Here is a 17,696-nt window from a genome sequence, read left to right on the forward strand (position 1 = left end):
TGCCATATATAAGGAGTTTATTCTGCAGAGAGTACGCCATTTTCAGTCTGGTTACCACCAGTGAAAAAAATCATACATACATAGAGCAGCATATAGACAAAAAAGTGAACACTCTATATCATAGTGCTGATTTATACTGGCAGCTTCATAGGATAATGATTTCATGGAATGGTTTCAGTTGGTCAAGTAAACACTTCGAGTAACTACAAGTAAACACAACTCAGGTTATGGGTTTGGTTCCCAGGGAACACATGCCTTATGATACTGATAAATATATAAGAGCCAAAAATGTAAATTATTATTAATTACTCATACACAATGAGTGAATCCTGCTCTTACAATCTCACACACAATCTATACTGCAAATTCTTAAAAGTACTAATATTAAGGTAATGGTATATTTCAACAATCTACAGATATTAGCTTCAGAATTCATGTAATGAGTGTCCACAAAATCCATTAGGGTGGGTGACACTCTACATTACAGAAATTAGTGGACTGCACAAGCAATGGGGATATGCATGTGACTCTGTCTGAAAGCACCAATCTTCATCTCATTTCAATACCAAACATAATCAAAATAATTAAAAAAATCATTGAAGTAATCCTGCCAGTGTTCAGGTCTCAAAGCCTCAGTTTTATCATCAAGGCTTAAAAACTCATTTTGAGGGAAAACAAAACAGGGGTTCATGAATTGAGTTATTCCAGTTGTGGTGAACAGAAATGTTGATTCTCTCTTGTTAATTCTCATTGTTAGGCCTCTCTGTTTGCATTTGTTGAAAGCAATGGAGTGTGACACAAACATACACTTCCCCATGCAATATCATTTCTCCAGTGAGACGACAACGGAGAGGCTCCTTTGGCGATCGTTCTGGTTGTGCTGGGCGAGGCTCAGCCTCCTCTCCAGGCACTCCCTCTCCCTCCGCACTCTCTTCTCCTCCTGCTGCAGCCTCCTCCTCTCACGCGCCACCCTCACCTCCTCATCTCTCAGAATGTCCAGACTCTCCTGAAACTCCTGTTGCTCGGCTTCCAGGATCTCCCTCTCCTTCTTTATCCTTTCCATCTCATCAGTGTGCTCCTTCTTTTTCTGTTCCACTTCTGTGTAGGACCTGCAGGCTGGACTGCCTTCCTCATGGGGCTCAGCAGACCTCTGCATGGGGAGAGCAGGCGCAGACCAGCAAACAGGACAACAGAACTGCAAATGTACAAAAAATACATCTGTTTTTCAGCAAACCTTTGTGGAGGTTTGCCGTGGAGGCAGAGAGTAATGTTCTGGAATTTCATTGGAAATTTTGTCATATCCAAAGTGTTGCTAGATAAATGATTATCATGCCAGGAGGTCTTTGTGTTTCATTTAACATGAAGGAGTAGTCTCAAATGTTGTGCATAGTATACTAAAATTTTTCAAGTAGTGTTGTCATTAAAACTAATGAAATTCATTTTACAGAGGCACACAACACATTTGCAGTTACTGCATCTGGAAATTTCACTAGTAAGTAGATAAGTCCAAAGCTCTTAAGAAGGGCAATTCTTCTTCTCTGCATTTCCTAATCATTTTCACACTGTATCCTTGAACTTCATATTCATATTGAGAACTGTATGCAATAGCATTCTTTCCCATTCTGTTCATATTTTAACAGTCACACTAGAGGCAAAAGTGTCTCTGCCATATCCTGGAAATGCAATACCAAATGGTGACCCAGCACTTTGAAAATGTGATCTAAATGTTATGGCTTGCTATAACATCTAAATGTTATGCTATGACACTAGTATTGCCCTTCTTAAGAGCTTACTCAACATTTTAAATGCTATGGCTTCATTTATTTTTTATAACTCAGTGTAAAGTTTACTCAACAACATATTACAGCTGTATTGTGTAACATGGTCTCAAACCCAGGTCAGCTGGATGATGATACCAACAGCCTACTGGGTGAACAACCACACTCTAACAATGGTGGGCCCGTTTTCTGAACAGTTAGAGCTTGGGTCAGGTAAAACAAAAGGAAAAACTAAACACCACGCCAAACGTGGAAAAAAGGGAGAGCAAAAGGACACCAGGGGAAGAAATGGCAATCCCGATGCACTGGGGAAAACTCAAACTAAAACTTCCCAAACAAAACCAGAAAACGGGGAGGAACTTGAATGGCTAAGGGAAGCCTCCGGAGAGAGACAGACTCAAGAGGGGAAAACTGGAGAGAGGAGGGGACGTGTGAAAACACAGACATCCTCGCAGCACAGAAGTGAGGTGTAGCACAAGAGCTCACAGACCTCAATACCTTAAGTTACCGGCTAGGAGCTTGACTCAGAACTTTGGCAAAGACCTACCACTGAATGACTGGTTCACTGGGCTTACACAAAGTCTAGCCCAGCTGTTGGGTGTTAGGTCTGATTAGTGGCGTGGTTGACTCAAGGCCTCCCTCTGGTATTCAGAAGGGGCCTCGGCCTGCTCCCAACCCTTACACATTTAGGGTGTACTCAGTGTACTCAAATTTGGATGAATTTGCTGAGACACCAATGGAAAACGTTGACAGTGAAGTCAAACTGCTCTGGTAACACCATACACAGCTACTGCTCCTGAAATAAATTTGTGGTGTGTTGAATTTAGAATAAACAATGTGTATACAATCTCTGCTTTTCACTCAGATTGTACCACATTTCCATGGTGGTACATTGACTGCCAATTATGGAACTATAGCCAGTTTATGCCAAATTACTGCTAAACATGGTATTCTAGAATTGTTGCACTTGAGGACTGCACTCTATCACACCCACCTTCCCATCACCATAATCACTGACAAACCATGAAGGTAAGGCTTCATCCTCCATAATGAGAAGTTTCTGAACTTCAAAGAAGCTGTCCAGGATAGTCACAGCAGCCTGAAAGTTGCAATACTTAAATATTTATCTTCCCCCCAACACACACAAATTCTAAATTAAACAAAGTAAAACACATTGTCTTGCCTGTAGGCTGTATAGTATCTGGGCTAAACTTTGAACAGTCTTCAACACCTAGTGTGAGGGGAGGAAAAGAGAGTGTGTAAGTAAGAAACAAAGTGCCTGCTAGCTTTACTCTTTTAGTGGTCCTCTAAAAATGGGGTTCTCAACTCCAGATCTGGGACACACTACCCAGCAAGTTGAAATGAATCAGTTTTTGAAAATTGTCAGAAAGTATTGATGTTACCAGAAATTAAGTGCAGGAAAGCAAGAAGTAATAATAATAATAATAATAGCTGTAGTTGTAGTTATTATTATACCTTAAAGCGAATCTGGTTGGTGCTGATTGCTGGAGCCAAAGTAACAGGTTCCACCCTTTTTAGAAGATTTTTCTTGCTCATAGTAGACATGTTCAGTTCCTCTGCTGATTGGGGAATTAAAACGTATTTAAGTAGCTTGTTGTGATTGATTGATACAACAAAATGTAAAAACATTACATTTAATACTGTGCCTTCTGCTCACTCACCTTCCTGAATGAAAATGTCATGGTTACAGGATAGCCAAGGCATCAAGGCCCCTGCCAGTTTTACCACTGTAAAGCAGGAGGTGGAAAGGGAGAGAGTGGGTGGCAGAGAGGGTAGGGTAGGAGGGAAAGACATGAAGAGAAGGGGAATAGGGGGAAGAGAGGAAGGAAGAGAGAGAGAGGAGAAAACAAAGACTATTTCAATTGCGTTAGTACTTATACTTGTTCATTTCCTAACGAATAAGCACTATGGTCATGACATATGCTTTCATTCAGGACCATTAACATCAGACCACAGGTCACTTTCAATACAGTTCAGATTAATTCAAGTCAGTCCTCTTCAGTTCGGTTTTATTTCAATGATGCCTTATAGTAGACAGGGTCAGAAAGTGGCTGCATTAAAACACCTCTACGTTGTTACCCTCTCTCTGTGCATCGCTTAGCAGACTGGAGCCTTGGGGTCTGTTATATGGGTGGGGCTGCACAAGTAAGTGGCAGGGAGTTAAAGTTAGTCCTCCCATCTTAGTATATAGCCGCAACTTTTCATCCAGAGCAGCACACATCTGTAGATCCAAAGAGAACAGAGCATCTACTCCCAGACCACACACACACACACACACACACACACACACACACACACAAACTCCTTTAGATATCTCTAATGGGACTGGCACAGTGAGGTCAACAATGTTATTTTTGATAGCAAAACATTAGCACCAAATATCCTTGAGACACTGAATCATCAAAGCACCTATATTTTTTTTTGTGTATATTCCTGATATTGAGGGATGCTCAACATTTATATAACAGTTTATTCTCAAGAAGAGTTTTAAATAACAATTTTGACTCCATTGTGAGTGTATAGACTAATGAATGGATAGATGGATTGACTGTTGAATGAATGGATGGACTAAAGAATAGATGGATGGACTTGTGGATGGCTGGATGGCCTGATGAATAAATAAAGTCATTGATAAATAGGACGGACAGATGAATGGATAGACATATGGACTGATGAACAGATGGATGAACTGAAGAATGGATGGATGAATTGAAAGTTGAAAGTAGATGGACTGATGAACAGGTGAATAGACTAATTAATGGAAGGATACCTTGTAGCATGTGTATTTTCTTGCTTTTCAGCTCCTCGTTATGCTTCATCTCATGATCAGGACTAAAGCAAAAAATACAATTTGATTTCTCTACTTTAAGGTAGATATGTTTAAAAGCATACAATGCAATTCAGGAGTTAGACGATAGTAAAACTTCAATGCATTTCAGTTGGAATACTACATTAGCTTTGACAGACTAGACTAGACTATGTGCCTGTATGCAGAAAAAAAAAAACATGCTTTGTTATGTGTTGAAAACCCATTTAAAGTTTTGCTGCAACGAATTCTGACATAGAGGTATGACAACCAACGGAGTGAAAGGGATGGGCAGGTACAAAGTCCCCAGAAAACTGAGATTAAGGAGAGACTAGTCAACCTGCAAGGGTGCATATTTATGCTCAAGACCTGCATGTTTTTGCATCTACCATGCTATCTTTGTGGTGTCTAGTGTATAGGTAGCCTAAGGGGGAACTTTCAGTGATTTGAAGGTGTCTGTTAGTCATGCTGAAAAATGATTTGTGTTTTCCTCTATATGCATTCAGCTCTCCCACCATTGTTGTGTAAGTGACAGCATGTTAGCACTCACAAACACTCAATATACCATGAGCACCATTACCTTATAAAATGTGCTCAAATTTGTTTTTCACGAAAAATATCAAAATTATTGGCATGAAATGGAGGCCTTTTTCAACGGCAAGCTCTCATGAGCTGGGAAAGCGCATAGCTAGGGTCAAAAGTTTAAGTGTAAGAAAATAATTAAAATTCCCAAAATAGCTACAGAAAATTTTGAATTCCTACAACTCCACTGTGCTGGTTTAATAAACTGTTTCATCAAATGAATTGAGCATGTTCTCTCAGACTGTCTTTATCTGTGTCTTGTAAAAACACACCTCTCAGCAGCTTGTTGCAGCAGTGTGAACCAAATGTTGCGTTCCTCCTGACTTGTTGTGTGAATCTCGTACATCTCAGGACCGACAGAGTAGTCATTGCTTATCAGAAACAATCCCCGCTCCTGATTGGCTATCTCTCTCAAAATTAGACCTTGTAATGGCACCATAGATGGCTTCTGCTCCTGAAGGAGCAAACACTAAACACACTCAGAATAAATGTTGCAGGAAAAACATGTGTGATTAAAAAAAAGCAGTGTGTGATTACAGTGTGTGTTTGGACTAGGTACCAAAGCAGCAAATGTGAACTTCTGTTCTTTTTCTTGAAGGAACACCAGGATGTCTGTGAGCAGAAGGGCGAGGACATCTAGAGGCAGTAGGAGATTACCAAATGATTTGGAAATTATTAAAAATGTAATAGCACAACGACTCACATAACCCTTCATCATCCCATCTCATAGCGCACAAACACATTGCATGCTACCTCTTAGTCTGCCAGATGTAGTTCTGCATGCGAGTGTAGAAGCATATGTTAGTGTCTGTGGTGTATTCTGGAGGATCTGCTTGCTGAAGATTTCTCCGTTCTTCAGCCTGGTGCAGCTCTTGGCATCTAGACGGCTGATGATTTCCTCTAGCTGCTGCGCTCGCTGAGACTCACTCACATGAAGCTCTACACCTGCCAACACACCCCGCAGCCCTTCCAGCGCTGCTGAAATCTCGTAGTGCTCAACACTGCCATCTATAGGGGTGGAGGCCCATACTCCTTTTGGCTGGACAGAAACATATCCCTTGCCAGTACATATATTAATTATAAAAGTATGTTTTGTGTTTATATTTCAAATTCACCCTCACATATAATTTCAACAAATCTCGGTACATGTTTTACCTTCACTATACAGAAGCAGTCTCTCTAGCAGAATTGGGTACTTGGTTATTCTTTGTGTAATCAGCAGAAGAAACTCTGGGATTTCTCTTCGTTTAATAACAGAGTTACTACTCTGCTGCTAAAAACAAAAAAGCATCCTTGTTACCAGTAATTTGGGTACCAGCCAACAGAATTATAGACATTTATCTATGAATTCTAGTTCCAGTAGCCACATAGAATGTTAAGATAATACACTGCCTGGCCAAAAAAAAAAAGGTCACCACCTGGATTTAACTAAGCAAATAAGTAAGAGTTTCCCTTTGGATAATTACTGCATGGGTGATTATGTTTCAGCTGGCAACAAGTTATTTAACCCTAATTGATGCAGTGAGTACCTTCTCCTTTGTTAAAAAACCATGTCAAAAGACACATCCTGTTGTCGTGGAAATTATGTTAATCTGTTTCAGAAGGGTCAAATTATTGGCATGCATCAAGCAGAGAAAACATCTAAGGAGATTGCTGAAACTACTAAAATTGGGTTAAGAACTGTCCAACACATTATTAAAAAGTGGAAGGACAGTGGGCAAACATCATTTTCCAGGAATGAATGTGGTCAGAAAAAAATCTTGAATGATCATGATCAGCAATCACTTAAATGTGTTGTGTAATCAAATTGTAGAAAAACAACAGTAGAACTCAGGGATATGTTTAATAGTGAAAGTAAGAGCATTTCCACATGCACAATGCGAAGGGAACTCAAAGGATTTGGATTAAACAGCCACTTATCAGTGAGGCTAACCATCAAAAACTGCTTCAATTTGCTAGAGTGTAAGGGTTGGCACCAGGCTGAGGCCCCCTCCGGCTACCAGAGGGAGGCCTCGAGTCAACCACACTACTAATCAGGCTTGATGCCCAACAGCTGGGCTAGAGCTATAAAAGCCCAGTGACCCAGTCATTCAGTGCTGGGTCTATGCTAAAGTTTTTAACCAAGCTCCTAGCCGGTAACTTAAGGTATTGAGGCCTGTGAGCCCTTGTGCTACACCTCATTTCTTCCCTGCGAGGGTGTCGGTGTTTTTACATATCCCCTGCCCTCTCCAGTTTTCCCCTCTCGAGTCTGTCTCTCTCCTGAAGCTTCCCTTAGCCATTAAAGTTCTTCCCCGGTTTCTGGTTTTGTTTGGGAAGTTTTAGTTTGGTTTTCCCCAGTGCATCGGGGTTGCCAATCTTCCTGTGGTGTCCTTTGTTTTCCCTTTTTTCCATGCTCAGCATGGCGTTTAGTTTTTCCTTTTATTTTTCCTGACCCAAGATCTAACTGTTGTGCACACTGGCCCACCATCATTAGAGTGTGGTTGCTCACCCAGTAGGCTGTCAGTGTCATCACCTAGCTGACCTGGGTTTGAGCCTACCTTACATAGGGAGCATAAGGACTGGACTCTGGAGCAATGGAAGAAGGTCATGTGGTCTGATGAGTCCACACTTACCCTGTTCCATAGTGATGGGCACATCAGGGTAAGAAAAGAGGCAGCTGAAGTGATGCACACATCATGCCTACTACCTACCGTACAAGCCTGTGGGAGCGGTGCTATGACATGGGGTTGCTGCAGTTGGTCAGGTCTAGGTTCAGCAATGTTATGTGCCCAAAGAATGAGGTCAGCTGAATATACTGAACAACCAGGTTATTCCATCAATAGATTTTTTCTTCCCTGATGACACGGGCATATTCCAAGATGACAATGCCAGGATCCATCAGGCTCAAATTGTGAAAGAGTGGTTCAGAGAGCATTAGACACCATTTTCACACATGGATTGGCCACCACAGAGTCCAGACCTGAACCCCACTGAGAATTTTTGGGATGCGCTGGAGAACACTTTGTGCAGTGGTCCAAATCTCCCATCATCAATACAAGATCTTGGGGGAAAATTAATGCAACTCTGGACAGAAATAAATGTTGTGACATTGCAGAAGCTTGTGGAAATTACGCCACAGCGAATGCATGCCATAATCAAAGCTAAAGGCGGTCCAACTAAATATTAGAGTGTGTGAGCTTTTCTTTTGGCCATGCAGGTAGAGAAGGCAGAGAAGGTATAAATCCAACTCTCTGAGTAAGAGAGCTATGTGTCATCAGTAGCAAATGTACTTTGGCTGTCAGTAGTTATCATAAAGGTCTTTTGCAGAATCTTTTGCACCTTTAATTATGGTTTTGATGTCAACTGTAATACAACATTGAAAACATCTCTTTTCGGTCTAAAGTGCAAGTTTAGAGACACTAAGTAATATGGCTGCATGGGAGGGGCGGACCAGGTTTTGACTGACAGCTAAGGTACCCTTAATTTGCTAATTGGTTACTGACTTGTTATTTCTTTACCAATTTGCTAATCAGATCACTACACACTGAATGGTAGAGAAAAAGGGGCATGGTTGCAACCCAACAAGTTCTCTATACAAAGGCACACAGGTTTCCACACTACTTACTTGACATGCTCAGAATTTCACATTATACCCTATTGGTCAGACATGACATGAAACAAATAAGTTACAAAAGCTAGGTGTCACTCTGGAACAGCTGAAGTGCAAGTGTGCATCTGATGAACTCACTCTGAGAAAAACCTGTAGCTTTCTGTTGCTCTGCTGTAGTTGCTTATAAACTTTGAGTGCTTCTGAATGTCTACTGCAGAAATCTCCATAAAGCTCTGTTAAATGAGTTCCAAGAAGACCTGAGAACTATATACACACACACACACACACACACACACACACACACACACACACACACACACACACACACACACACACACATTAAGCATGTGTTGGTAAAGATCAATCAATATTTATATTTGTTATTCAACTGCAAAACTGTTGTTTAAGCCACACCCACTTGCTGCAACAGCACATCACCAATTCTTTGGATGACATAGTTCCTGTGGTTTTCAGAAGTGGTGGAATCCTGCTGCCGCATCTCCATGGCAGTGAGGAAATTTCGGTGGAGTTTGATTAGCTCATCCAAGTTTGGGAAAATCTGGCCAATCACATCCTCTTCAAGCTGCACTTCTTCCAATAAACCACGCCTCAAAACCTCAATCATGACTGTGAGAGTCTGAACATGATGAAATTCTGTCTGCATCAACTCTGTAAAACACAAAACTATCATAGGTCAGACAAAAAAACAACAACAACAACAAAAAAAACACTGACATAAAACGAGCCTAAAAATACATTTTTGACCAGTATGCTTTTGACCATAATATCTGACTAGTAAAATACTGCTTACTGGAAGTTCAATTAACTGTTCAACAGCAACATGCTATGGTAAACCTTGCTATGGTAAATGGAGTACCTCAAGGTGGTAAATGTATTCTAATGTGGCAAAAATGGTATTACCTGACAGATAATGATCACATTCGCAATTTAAAACAAAACACTCGAAAAATAGAATGTAAATGGTGCCACACTAAGCTTGTAGTCTTCCATCTTGCCTGGAAGGAGAGTCATTTCAAGTATAGAAAAGCACTTATTACATCTCTCAACCCTAATAGAAAATAACAAAAATAATCCTAGATTTCTTTTTAGTACAATTGCATATCTAACTAAGAATAAAACTGACACCAATGCTCAGAATATAACATCACATAGTAGTAATGAGTTCATGAATTTCTTTAATAAGAAAATTAAGCACATTAGAGATAACATTTAAGAGCATTAACATGATATCAGGCAGCTACTTAGAGATCAGAACAACGAAGCCAAAAATAACTCTAGAATCCTTTACACAACAATCCAAGAGCCAGAACTTACATCTCTGATCTCGCGCTCAAAACTTGCTTACTAGACTCACTGCCCACACATTTTCTTAAGAAAATACAAGTAAAATTTTGTATTGATTATAAAATACTTCTAATAACCTGCAAAGTACTGAATGGTCTTGCCCGACAGTACCTTAGAGAACTCTTAGTGCATTACAATCCAATACATCTGCTTAGATCAAAAGGTGCAGGCTCTTTACTAGTACCTCTTTACTTTACTTGTCTACCCTCTTCAGAAGCATTTATTAATTTCATCAAGCATTGAAAGTTTGCAGGTGACAGTGTCTGCACAGTGCCAGTAGGTTGTAAGCGTTGTCTCTTTTCAGTTAATGAATAGGGTCTCTATGCCATTGACATTGACATTTTTTTGTAGTATCCTAGTAGAAAAGTAATACTAAGAAGCCAAATAAAACAATTCAGACACTGCTATTCCAGGCTCAGTAGGTCTATGACCAAGAATACATCTGTGTATTACATTTACATTTACAGCATTAAGCAGATGTTCTTATCCAGAGTGGCATACAAAAGTGCTTTGTCATTTACTCATAGAGTGTATTCTAGCCAGTACAGTATGTTACAGTTCAAGATACCATTGAATTAGAATATCAATGCTGATACCTAGAAGTGCAAAACACATGTAAGCTCTGTCTCAGAAAATGATAACTGCAGTAATAAATAATACCCTACAATAAGTACTAACATTTCAGTTATTCAACATAGGTGCAATAATAATATTTGATAGTTATTTATATAATTAAATAATTTCCAAATTGGCCAGGAATATTATCTTGGATATTATGTATTATGTAAGGTAACTGACCATAGATAACTTCCTGTTTCTTGACTTCCTGTGTGTTCAGTGTGTTAGTGAACTGTATATCCACCACAGCTGTCCATGATGCTGCTGTGTAATCTAGTGGTGCAGAAGCTGTGGAATGACAGAAATTTTGGCAAAACATTATTTGAATGTTCACACATAAGGATTTATTTAAAAAATATGAAACTCGTTTAAAAAAAGAGAAAAAGTGAAAATTCATGTTATTCCATAAATAGATGTGTTTACGTGCAATGCTTTCCAAAAGATCATTCACTGCTTCAATACCCACAATTCTCCACTAGCTGCATCAGTCAGCTTTGCATTTCTTTAAGACATTCCCTTTAACATCCTAATGTAAACTCTTAGAGCATGCCCTAAACATGTACCCTATTCACAAAGAAAAGTATTTGAGAACTATTACTATCCTTCATATTTATCCTTCAGCAAATAATTACTGTAAGGTTTAATGTTTGCTTTAGGATTTTATCTTGCTGAAGGATGAAGTGCTGCCCAAACAGTAATAATGTTGATGAAATGGCATGTCTCTGAAATAAAGCAAAACACAAAGCCATGTATTGTTTCATTTCAGATCCAATGTGGAATGCAGAGCCAAAAAACAGGGATTGAACTATTAACGTCCAATACCCACAACAATGGAGATTCCTAAACTGCAGAGGTTTGTGAAACCTAGTGGAGTGATATGCAGTAAAAATATACTTATGCAATGTAATTTCAATTTGTCACATACTGCATTTCACATAGATGTCTATTATGTGATTGTGCATTCGTAACCAAAATATGACCTTCTCACCTGTGCTTTGAGCCAATTTGCAAGTTGTAGAAAGGTTTGTCAGCGACTCTCCAATTAGAGACCATGTTTTCTTCATAGTGTTCTCATGACCACGCCCCTCACTGTTACTTCGCCTCCTACAGCAAACATACAAACATCAGAGACATAATTTGTCCCATTCATGAATACCGAATAGTGTAGCATTTACTCTCTTGTTGGTTAAGCCTTGAAGGTCTGTAATCTATTACCTAAATAAGTGACCCAGTAACAGTTCATTCTGCAGGTGATACACATACACACACAAACACACACACACACACACACACACACACACACACACACACACACACACACACACCTATGTCGCCCAAAGTTGTTGTGGCTGTTGACAAGCAGAGATGGAGAACTGTGGCTTGATGAACCTGAGTGAAAGAGAATATAGATCATCACATGATGAGATCACAATAATTGCACAAACTCTTACATCCCATTGGCTGTCATGTCCACATGACTGTCCTAACAGCTGCATAGTCCAAAAACAATTTGAAGGGAACCAAAACAAAATTCTGTTCTCTTTCATGGCCTGCCCAACTTCATCAAAGCTGTTTCCTTTTCTCCATCACTTCCTTTTCCCTTTTCCACTCCTCAATATGTGAGTCAGAGATGCCAAAGCAGACACAGAAAAGAAAGGAAAAAGATCAGAGATCTTAAAGAGAAGCAGTATGTGGTAGAGAAGCAGTATGTGGTATGTCTGCTGTGTCTGACAACCCTCAAAGCAGAGCCAAACACCTCAAAATACACCTATAGCAAATGTAGGAAATTTTAATCTTGTCACATTGATTATTTTTATGTTTAATAACTAGCGATAGAGGGTAACTGCAAGTATAACTGAATATGATGTTTAGCTTTTGTTTTTGTAGAATGTGAAATATGTTGACATCATTGTTGTCATGCTGTTTGTCACAAAACACAAATGAATTTTTTTTTTAAGAAGGAAATGAATGTATTTCTTATAAGGAAACTGGGCTGGCTACTGAGTTCACTGAAACTGTGGGATGAAGCTGAAGAGGAGAGTGCACCAAATATTTTGCTTCGCCCACCTCATTATTACATTACACCAGTATGGCACATGACATCTGCCAGAAACAGAAATTATCCAGTATGTTTCAAGATGCAGAAGCTCTGACTGCCAAAGCATAACACATGACACATTTTTCTGTATTTCCACAAAGAGCAGCTGCTTTAAGAAATTCCATTTCTGAAGTCACACACACACACACACACACACACACACACAAATGCACATACACACATAGTTGCAATAAGAATGTGAAAAACTGAAACAGGTTAAAAAAAAGTAAATCAGGAAATTGGCACTATTTTGTTCAAAATATATCTTCAAATCTATGTAATAATACATGGTAAACTTAACCATTTTATAAAGCATTATTCTCCATGGTGCTACATAAGGTTTGTTTTACACAAACATGCACACACTCATTTTATGTTTAAAATATAAACCTGCATGATGTCAGACTCAAGATATCATTACAGATTATATATGATATTTTAGGAGATTCCTGTGTTGTTTGTGTGCATACAGTGTCAAGTGCTTGATGTTTACCATCATATGGCGACAAAAATATTTCTTTTTTATAAAGAGAATTAACAGTGCAGAGACATTATTACTTCAATTTAGGAGAAATAAAAGATATAACTGAAAAGGAAGTCATTTGAAGCCTTAATATATGTAGTAATCTTGTTTTCTTTATTCTTGATTATTTCATTAGTGTTTCTGAACACTACCTAGTAATGTAATTTAACCTAATGTGTTTAAACTAATGTGTGTAATGTGAATGTCATGATTGGTAACCCTCCTAGTGTCCATGTCTCCATGGTTTCCTTGTCTCATGTTTTTGTTTTGTTTTGCTTCCTTGTTGTTGTTCCGTTTCTTAGTTTTGTTCTCTCTGCCCCTTATGATTTGCACCTGTTTCTTGTTTAGTGCTCATTAGATCATGTATTTAAGACCTGTGTTAGTTAATTCTTGGGGCTTTTTATTGTAAATCCAGCATCTTTTTGTGAATCGAAGCCTGTTTGTTAATCCTGGCCTGTGTGTGTGTGTGTGTGTGTGTGTGTGTGTGTGTGTGTGTGTGTGTGTGTGTGAGAGAGAGACTCAAAGCCTCTGTGTTATTCCATGCCTCTGTCGAGTTTGTGTTAATCCATGCCTTTGCGTTTCCTAGCCATGTATTAATTCTCATTTGTTTATTGTAGTCTGTTTGTTATAATCTGCTTCCCTTTTCTGTTGCCATGTGTTTGTGTTTATTATGTATTTCTGGACTCTCCTTGGTAATTTCACCCTTGACTGTGACTACATCTCTGACTCTGGATTTGCCCCAATCTCGCTCTTCTCCGCCCACGCATCCGCCTCCTTAATGCTCAATGTTACAGCGAAACCTGTCATAATAGACAGGTTTGGCTATTTCTAACACAAGGTTAGGGTGGAGTACAGTGAAATCAATTAAAAGTCACGTAATCAGGATGGAGCAGTGTGAATGGCTCACTCACAAAGTAGGATAGAACAACTGGTGGTCTTCAGGGGAACCTGGTGAGGAGAAAGCAAAGTAAAGAAAAGCTAAGAGTCATGACATCAGTGAAATGAGGGCAAATTTGAAATGTATCTACTCTCACCTTACAACATACAGGAGCCATGTCACCACAGGTCTTGTGAGTAGTTATGAAGGAATCTGTAAAAAAACCAAATACAGTCATTACATTACACACACACACACCCAAACACACACACACTCACACTTCTTGAACATTAAATCCACTTACTTGCGCACCGTTGACATCCTTTGATAAGGGGTGTGTGGTACACCTGTCAGGGTGGAGAAACAGAATGTTCAGGTGAGCAGGTAGGTGCAGGGTGGAGCCTCTGCTAGTAAGCCCTGGGTTATGCTGTATTTTCCCTGTCATTATTCACAGTAACAGTTTTGTGGAAGTTTTGTTAGGTAAAGAATTGCAATTTAGCTACAATGCACACAGGAGACCAAGTTTATGGTTCGACAGGCTAAATTTGGCTTTTAAGAAAATTTTATTTTGATTTTCGTGTACACCATTTGTTCTCTTAGGAAGCTAAGACGTGCTTTGGGCTTTTCCATTTCCGCATGAGATGAAATGGCATATTCTTCCTCCTCTGCATTGAGTTCTTCATTATTCTTCTTGCTGAAATATGAGACGAATGATAATTTGAACCATAGATATGTATATATATTTGTGTATGTGTGTGTGTATGTGTGTGTGTGTGTGTGTGTGTGTGTGTGTGTGTCACCTGTTAGTCTATTGTCTGTATGTGTGATGAGAGTGAAAATTCCAGGTAGAGAAAGTTCATACCTTTCATTGATTATAATTATTTCTTTAAAACTGGTTGGAGAAAACTCTAAAAATGTAGACAGAATTAAAAATAGTTTTAACTGAAACTGAAAACTCAAAAAGTAGATCAACAAAAATCACACAATAACAGTAAAAATACAACAAAGCAATACAGTTAAATAATAATGCTCCTCACATCACTCTTCTTAAACGTTCCTTCAGGTTTGGGAAAATATGGAGCATTCTAAAGAATAAGACAAAGTACTACAATATACTTCATTATAGAAAACAAAAATACACACACCCACCTGTTGCACTGCAAACCAGCATTCCTGATTGGCTGCTGGCAGTTGAGTCAGACTCGGAGCAGGGTTCCTGGGAGCAAAATATTAAATTCTCACTGAACATTACAGCATATTTTATCACTACCAATAAAAGCAAATGTTTTCACTATACTTATACACCATCAGTGTTACATATGTAATTGTACCATAAATTACAATTGAACCCTGTGTACCGATGCATTTGTACTCTGTATATGCATAATAAGAAACAGTGTATTAAAGGGTTGTTACATACATGGTGAATATTTAGTACAAATGTGTTTAATGTGAAGTGACTCTCAGTGGTCTTTTGCACATCAGACCTTTGATATGGGCAGAAAAATGTGTCAACTTCATCACACAGCAGCATGCTTGCTCCAATATTTGTGTTGATTTAACCCTTGAACATAACCCTGACTTCTAAGGTCCAACCATATCCCTTAAATGTGTTCCGTGCATTTCACTGAGCTGTTTGGAGAAACATCATTGAATCCTTGCCTTGTGGTACCAGATATTGTCATGCTGAAAAAATCTACTGCTAATTTTTTTTCTTCCAATACTTGTATTCAGTTTTTTACTTCCTTCGCAAACTGTCAACACAAAGTAGAATTCTGTAAAGTCCCATTTGTTCATTGTTCATGGTGTAAATGGTGTGCATTATTTTATGCCTCTCTCAGCACCAATACCACATTGGACTGTCAGTTGTCCAACCTTTAGGCCAGTTTTTGTCAGAAGGAAATGATCTGAGTACAAGTCAACAGCCAAGATAGATGATTATTTACACCTGTTATTTTCATGTGCCTCAAACATACCTTCTTCGACCAGTGACTGAGTTTTGTGAGTAACCACAAAATTGTTGTTAGGCAGGTGACCATTGATTTGGCATGCTTTCAACCATGTGTATGCTTTGAATTACATACTAGGATATATTTTCTCTAATTTTTACAATTACTATTCTTATAACTTTCATGTTAGAATTCGCATTGTAATGTAATTTTACCTGTTCTTCATCAGCACGTATGCTTCCCACACTGGATTCTAAGATTTCACTGAATCCAACAGGAGAGCTGATACTCAAATTAGAATGATTATCTGATCCACCTATTAAAACAATTAAATACATGGTGAAACCAGGTTATAATGTTTTAAATCAAATTTAAGTAACAATGGCTTATTATGTTGAGAAATTATTCTAGCAATTAAAAAAAACCTTACAATTATTACAGTTAGAATTGAAATAAAATGTTTCTCCTGAGAATTACTTAAGGCTAATTTATTTATGACTTGTGATGGTTTATAAATTGTGGGAAACATATAGTCAAATTTAACAGCTTTTACATGCATTTGGTACATTTTGAAGATCTCAGGTAATGTAAATGTTTCCAAGTTTTGTGCTGTTACATCCATTTGGTACTTTTTGAAAGTAGTGCTACATGCTTGCAAATTTTGCACAGTTTTCAGATTGGCTGTATTAAAAAGCAAGTAAAACTTGATGTGATAAAGTATTGTTGGGTGGTCTTCATCTGAAATGAATTTCAGGGGAAATATAAGATAGTTTATTTTTCACTTTTACTTTAAAATATCACCAACCACTTGTTTTACAAAATATACTTATTTTGTAACTACATAATTAATTTAATGTTTTAAGAAAAAATAAATGACAGAAAATAACTGTCTTGAAGTTGTCATTAAAACAATGCGCCCTATCATAAAACCATAATAACCATAATCAGTGTGTGTGTGTGTGAAAAGAATCAAAACTTGTAATGCTCAAGTTCAAGGTAAATCATAACTTGTGGAACACAAGTTATAAAGGTCTTTCATAGTAATTTTATAAAATTTTAAAGGCATGTTTTCCAGTAGTAAATATATTTTTGTAGCAAATGAGAGTAGTAAATATGTAGCTGTAAAATTAAAGAATTTACCAGAGTTTAGAGATAATAGAAGTTCTTCATCTTCATCAGCACTTGAACTGCTTAACCATACCTGACAACAAAAAATAAATAAAAAAAATAAATAAAATAAAAAAATAAAAATAAAAAAACATTTGGGGAAAAATAAGAGAGAAGACAATAAAAACTGATAAACAATTCAGCATTGAAATGTAGTATTATTAGATGTGATTATTATTTGATTATTAGATTATTTTTTCAAGCAGGTCTAACTGTGCATTGATAGTATCTCAGTTTTGACAGTGCTTGAATGTTGGCTGGAATTTGAACAATTTCAAAACTGCAAAAACACAAAAGAGCAATAACTGTTTAATGCAGAAGTG

At 38.2% G+C, this 17,696-nt stretch overlaps 1 protein-coding gene across 1 annotated transcript in view; it reads right to left on the bottom strand.

Annotated features, from left to right (window-relative positions):
* LOC113590512 (rho guanine nucleotide exchange factor 28) overlaps nucleotides 1–17,696 on the bottom strand; it is a 24,623-nt gene continuing 6,927 nt past the window's right edge. Inside the window, exons 8-31 of the mRNA XM_027030679.2 lie at nucleotides 17,347–17,407; nucleotides 16,422–16,522; nucleotides 15,407–15,473; nucleotides 15,120–15,165; nucleotides 14,873–14,951; nucleotides 14,562–14,604; nucleotides 14,415–14,470; nucleotides 14,292–14,328; nucleotides 12,085–12,148; nucleotides 11,748–11,863; nucleotides 10,940–11,047; nucleotides 9,195–9,445; nucleotides 8,915–9,040; nucleotides 6,343–6,460; nucleotides 5,941–6,195; nucleotides 5,747–5,823; nucleotides 5,460–5,641; nucleotides 4,570–4,631; nucleotides 3,879–4,046; nucleotides 3,461–3,526; nucleotides 3,255–3,358; nucleotides 2,962–3,009; nucleotides 2,773–2,877; nucleotides 1–1,195 (exon numbers count right to left, since the gene is read on the bottom strand). Of these exons, the coding sequence (XP_026886480.2) occupies nucleotides 824–1,195; nucleotides 2,773–2,877; nucleotides 2,962–3,009; nucleotides 3,255–3,358; nucleotides 3,461–3,526; nucleotides 3,879–4,046; nucleotides 4,570–4,631; nucleotides 5,460–5,641; nucleotides 5,747–5,823; nucleotides 5,941–6,195; nucleotides 6,343–6,460; nucleotides 8,915–9,040; nucleotides 9,195–9,445; nucleotides 10,940–11,047; nucleotides 11,748–11,863; nucleotides 12,085–12,148; nucleotides 14,292–14,328; nucleotides 14,415–14,470; nucleotides 14,562–14,604; nucleotides 14,873–14,951; nucleotides 15,120–15,165; nucleotides 15,407–15,473; nucleotides 16,422–16,522; nucleotides 17,347–17,407 (2,712 nt within the window). The 3' untranslated portion in view covers nucleotides 1–823. The remainder of the gene's footprint in view (nucleotides 1,196–2,772; nucleotides 2,878–2,961; nucleotides 3,010–3,254; nucleotides 3,359–3,460; nucleotides 3,527–3,878; nucleotides 4,047–4,569; nucleotides 4,632–5,459; nucleotides 5,642–5,746; nucleotides 5,824–5,940; nucleotides 6,196–6,342; nucleotides 6,461–8,914; nucleotides 9,041–9,194; nucleotides 9,446–10,939; nucleotides 11,048–11,747; nucleotides 11,864–12,084; nucleotides 12,149–14,291; nucleotides 14,329–14,414; nucleotides 14,471–14,561; nucleotides 14,605–14,872; nucleotides 14,952–15,119; nucleotides 15,166–15,406; nucleotides 15,474–16,421; nucleotides 16,523–17,346; nucleotides 17,408–17,696) is intronic.

The sequence above is a fragment of the Electrophorus electricus genome, chromosome 7 (assembly GCF_013358815.1).
Source record: "Electrophorus electricus isolate fEleEle1 chromosome 7, fEleEle1.pri, whole genome shotgun sequence".
Taxonomy (NCBI): domain Eukaryota; kingdom Metazoa; phylum Chordata; class Actinopteri; order Gymnotiformes; family Gymnotidae; genus Electrophorus; species Electrophorus electricus.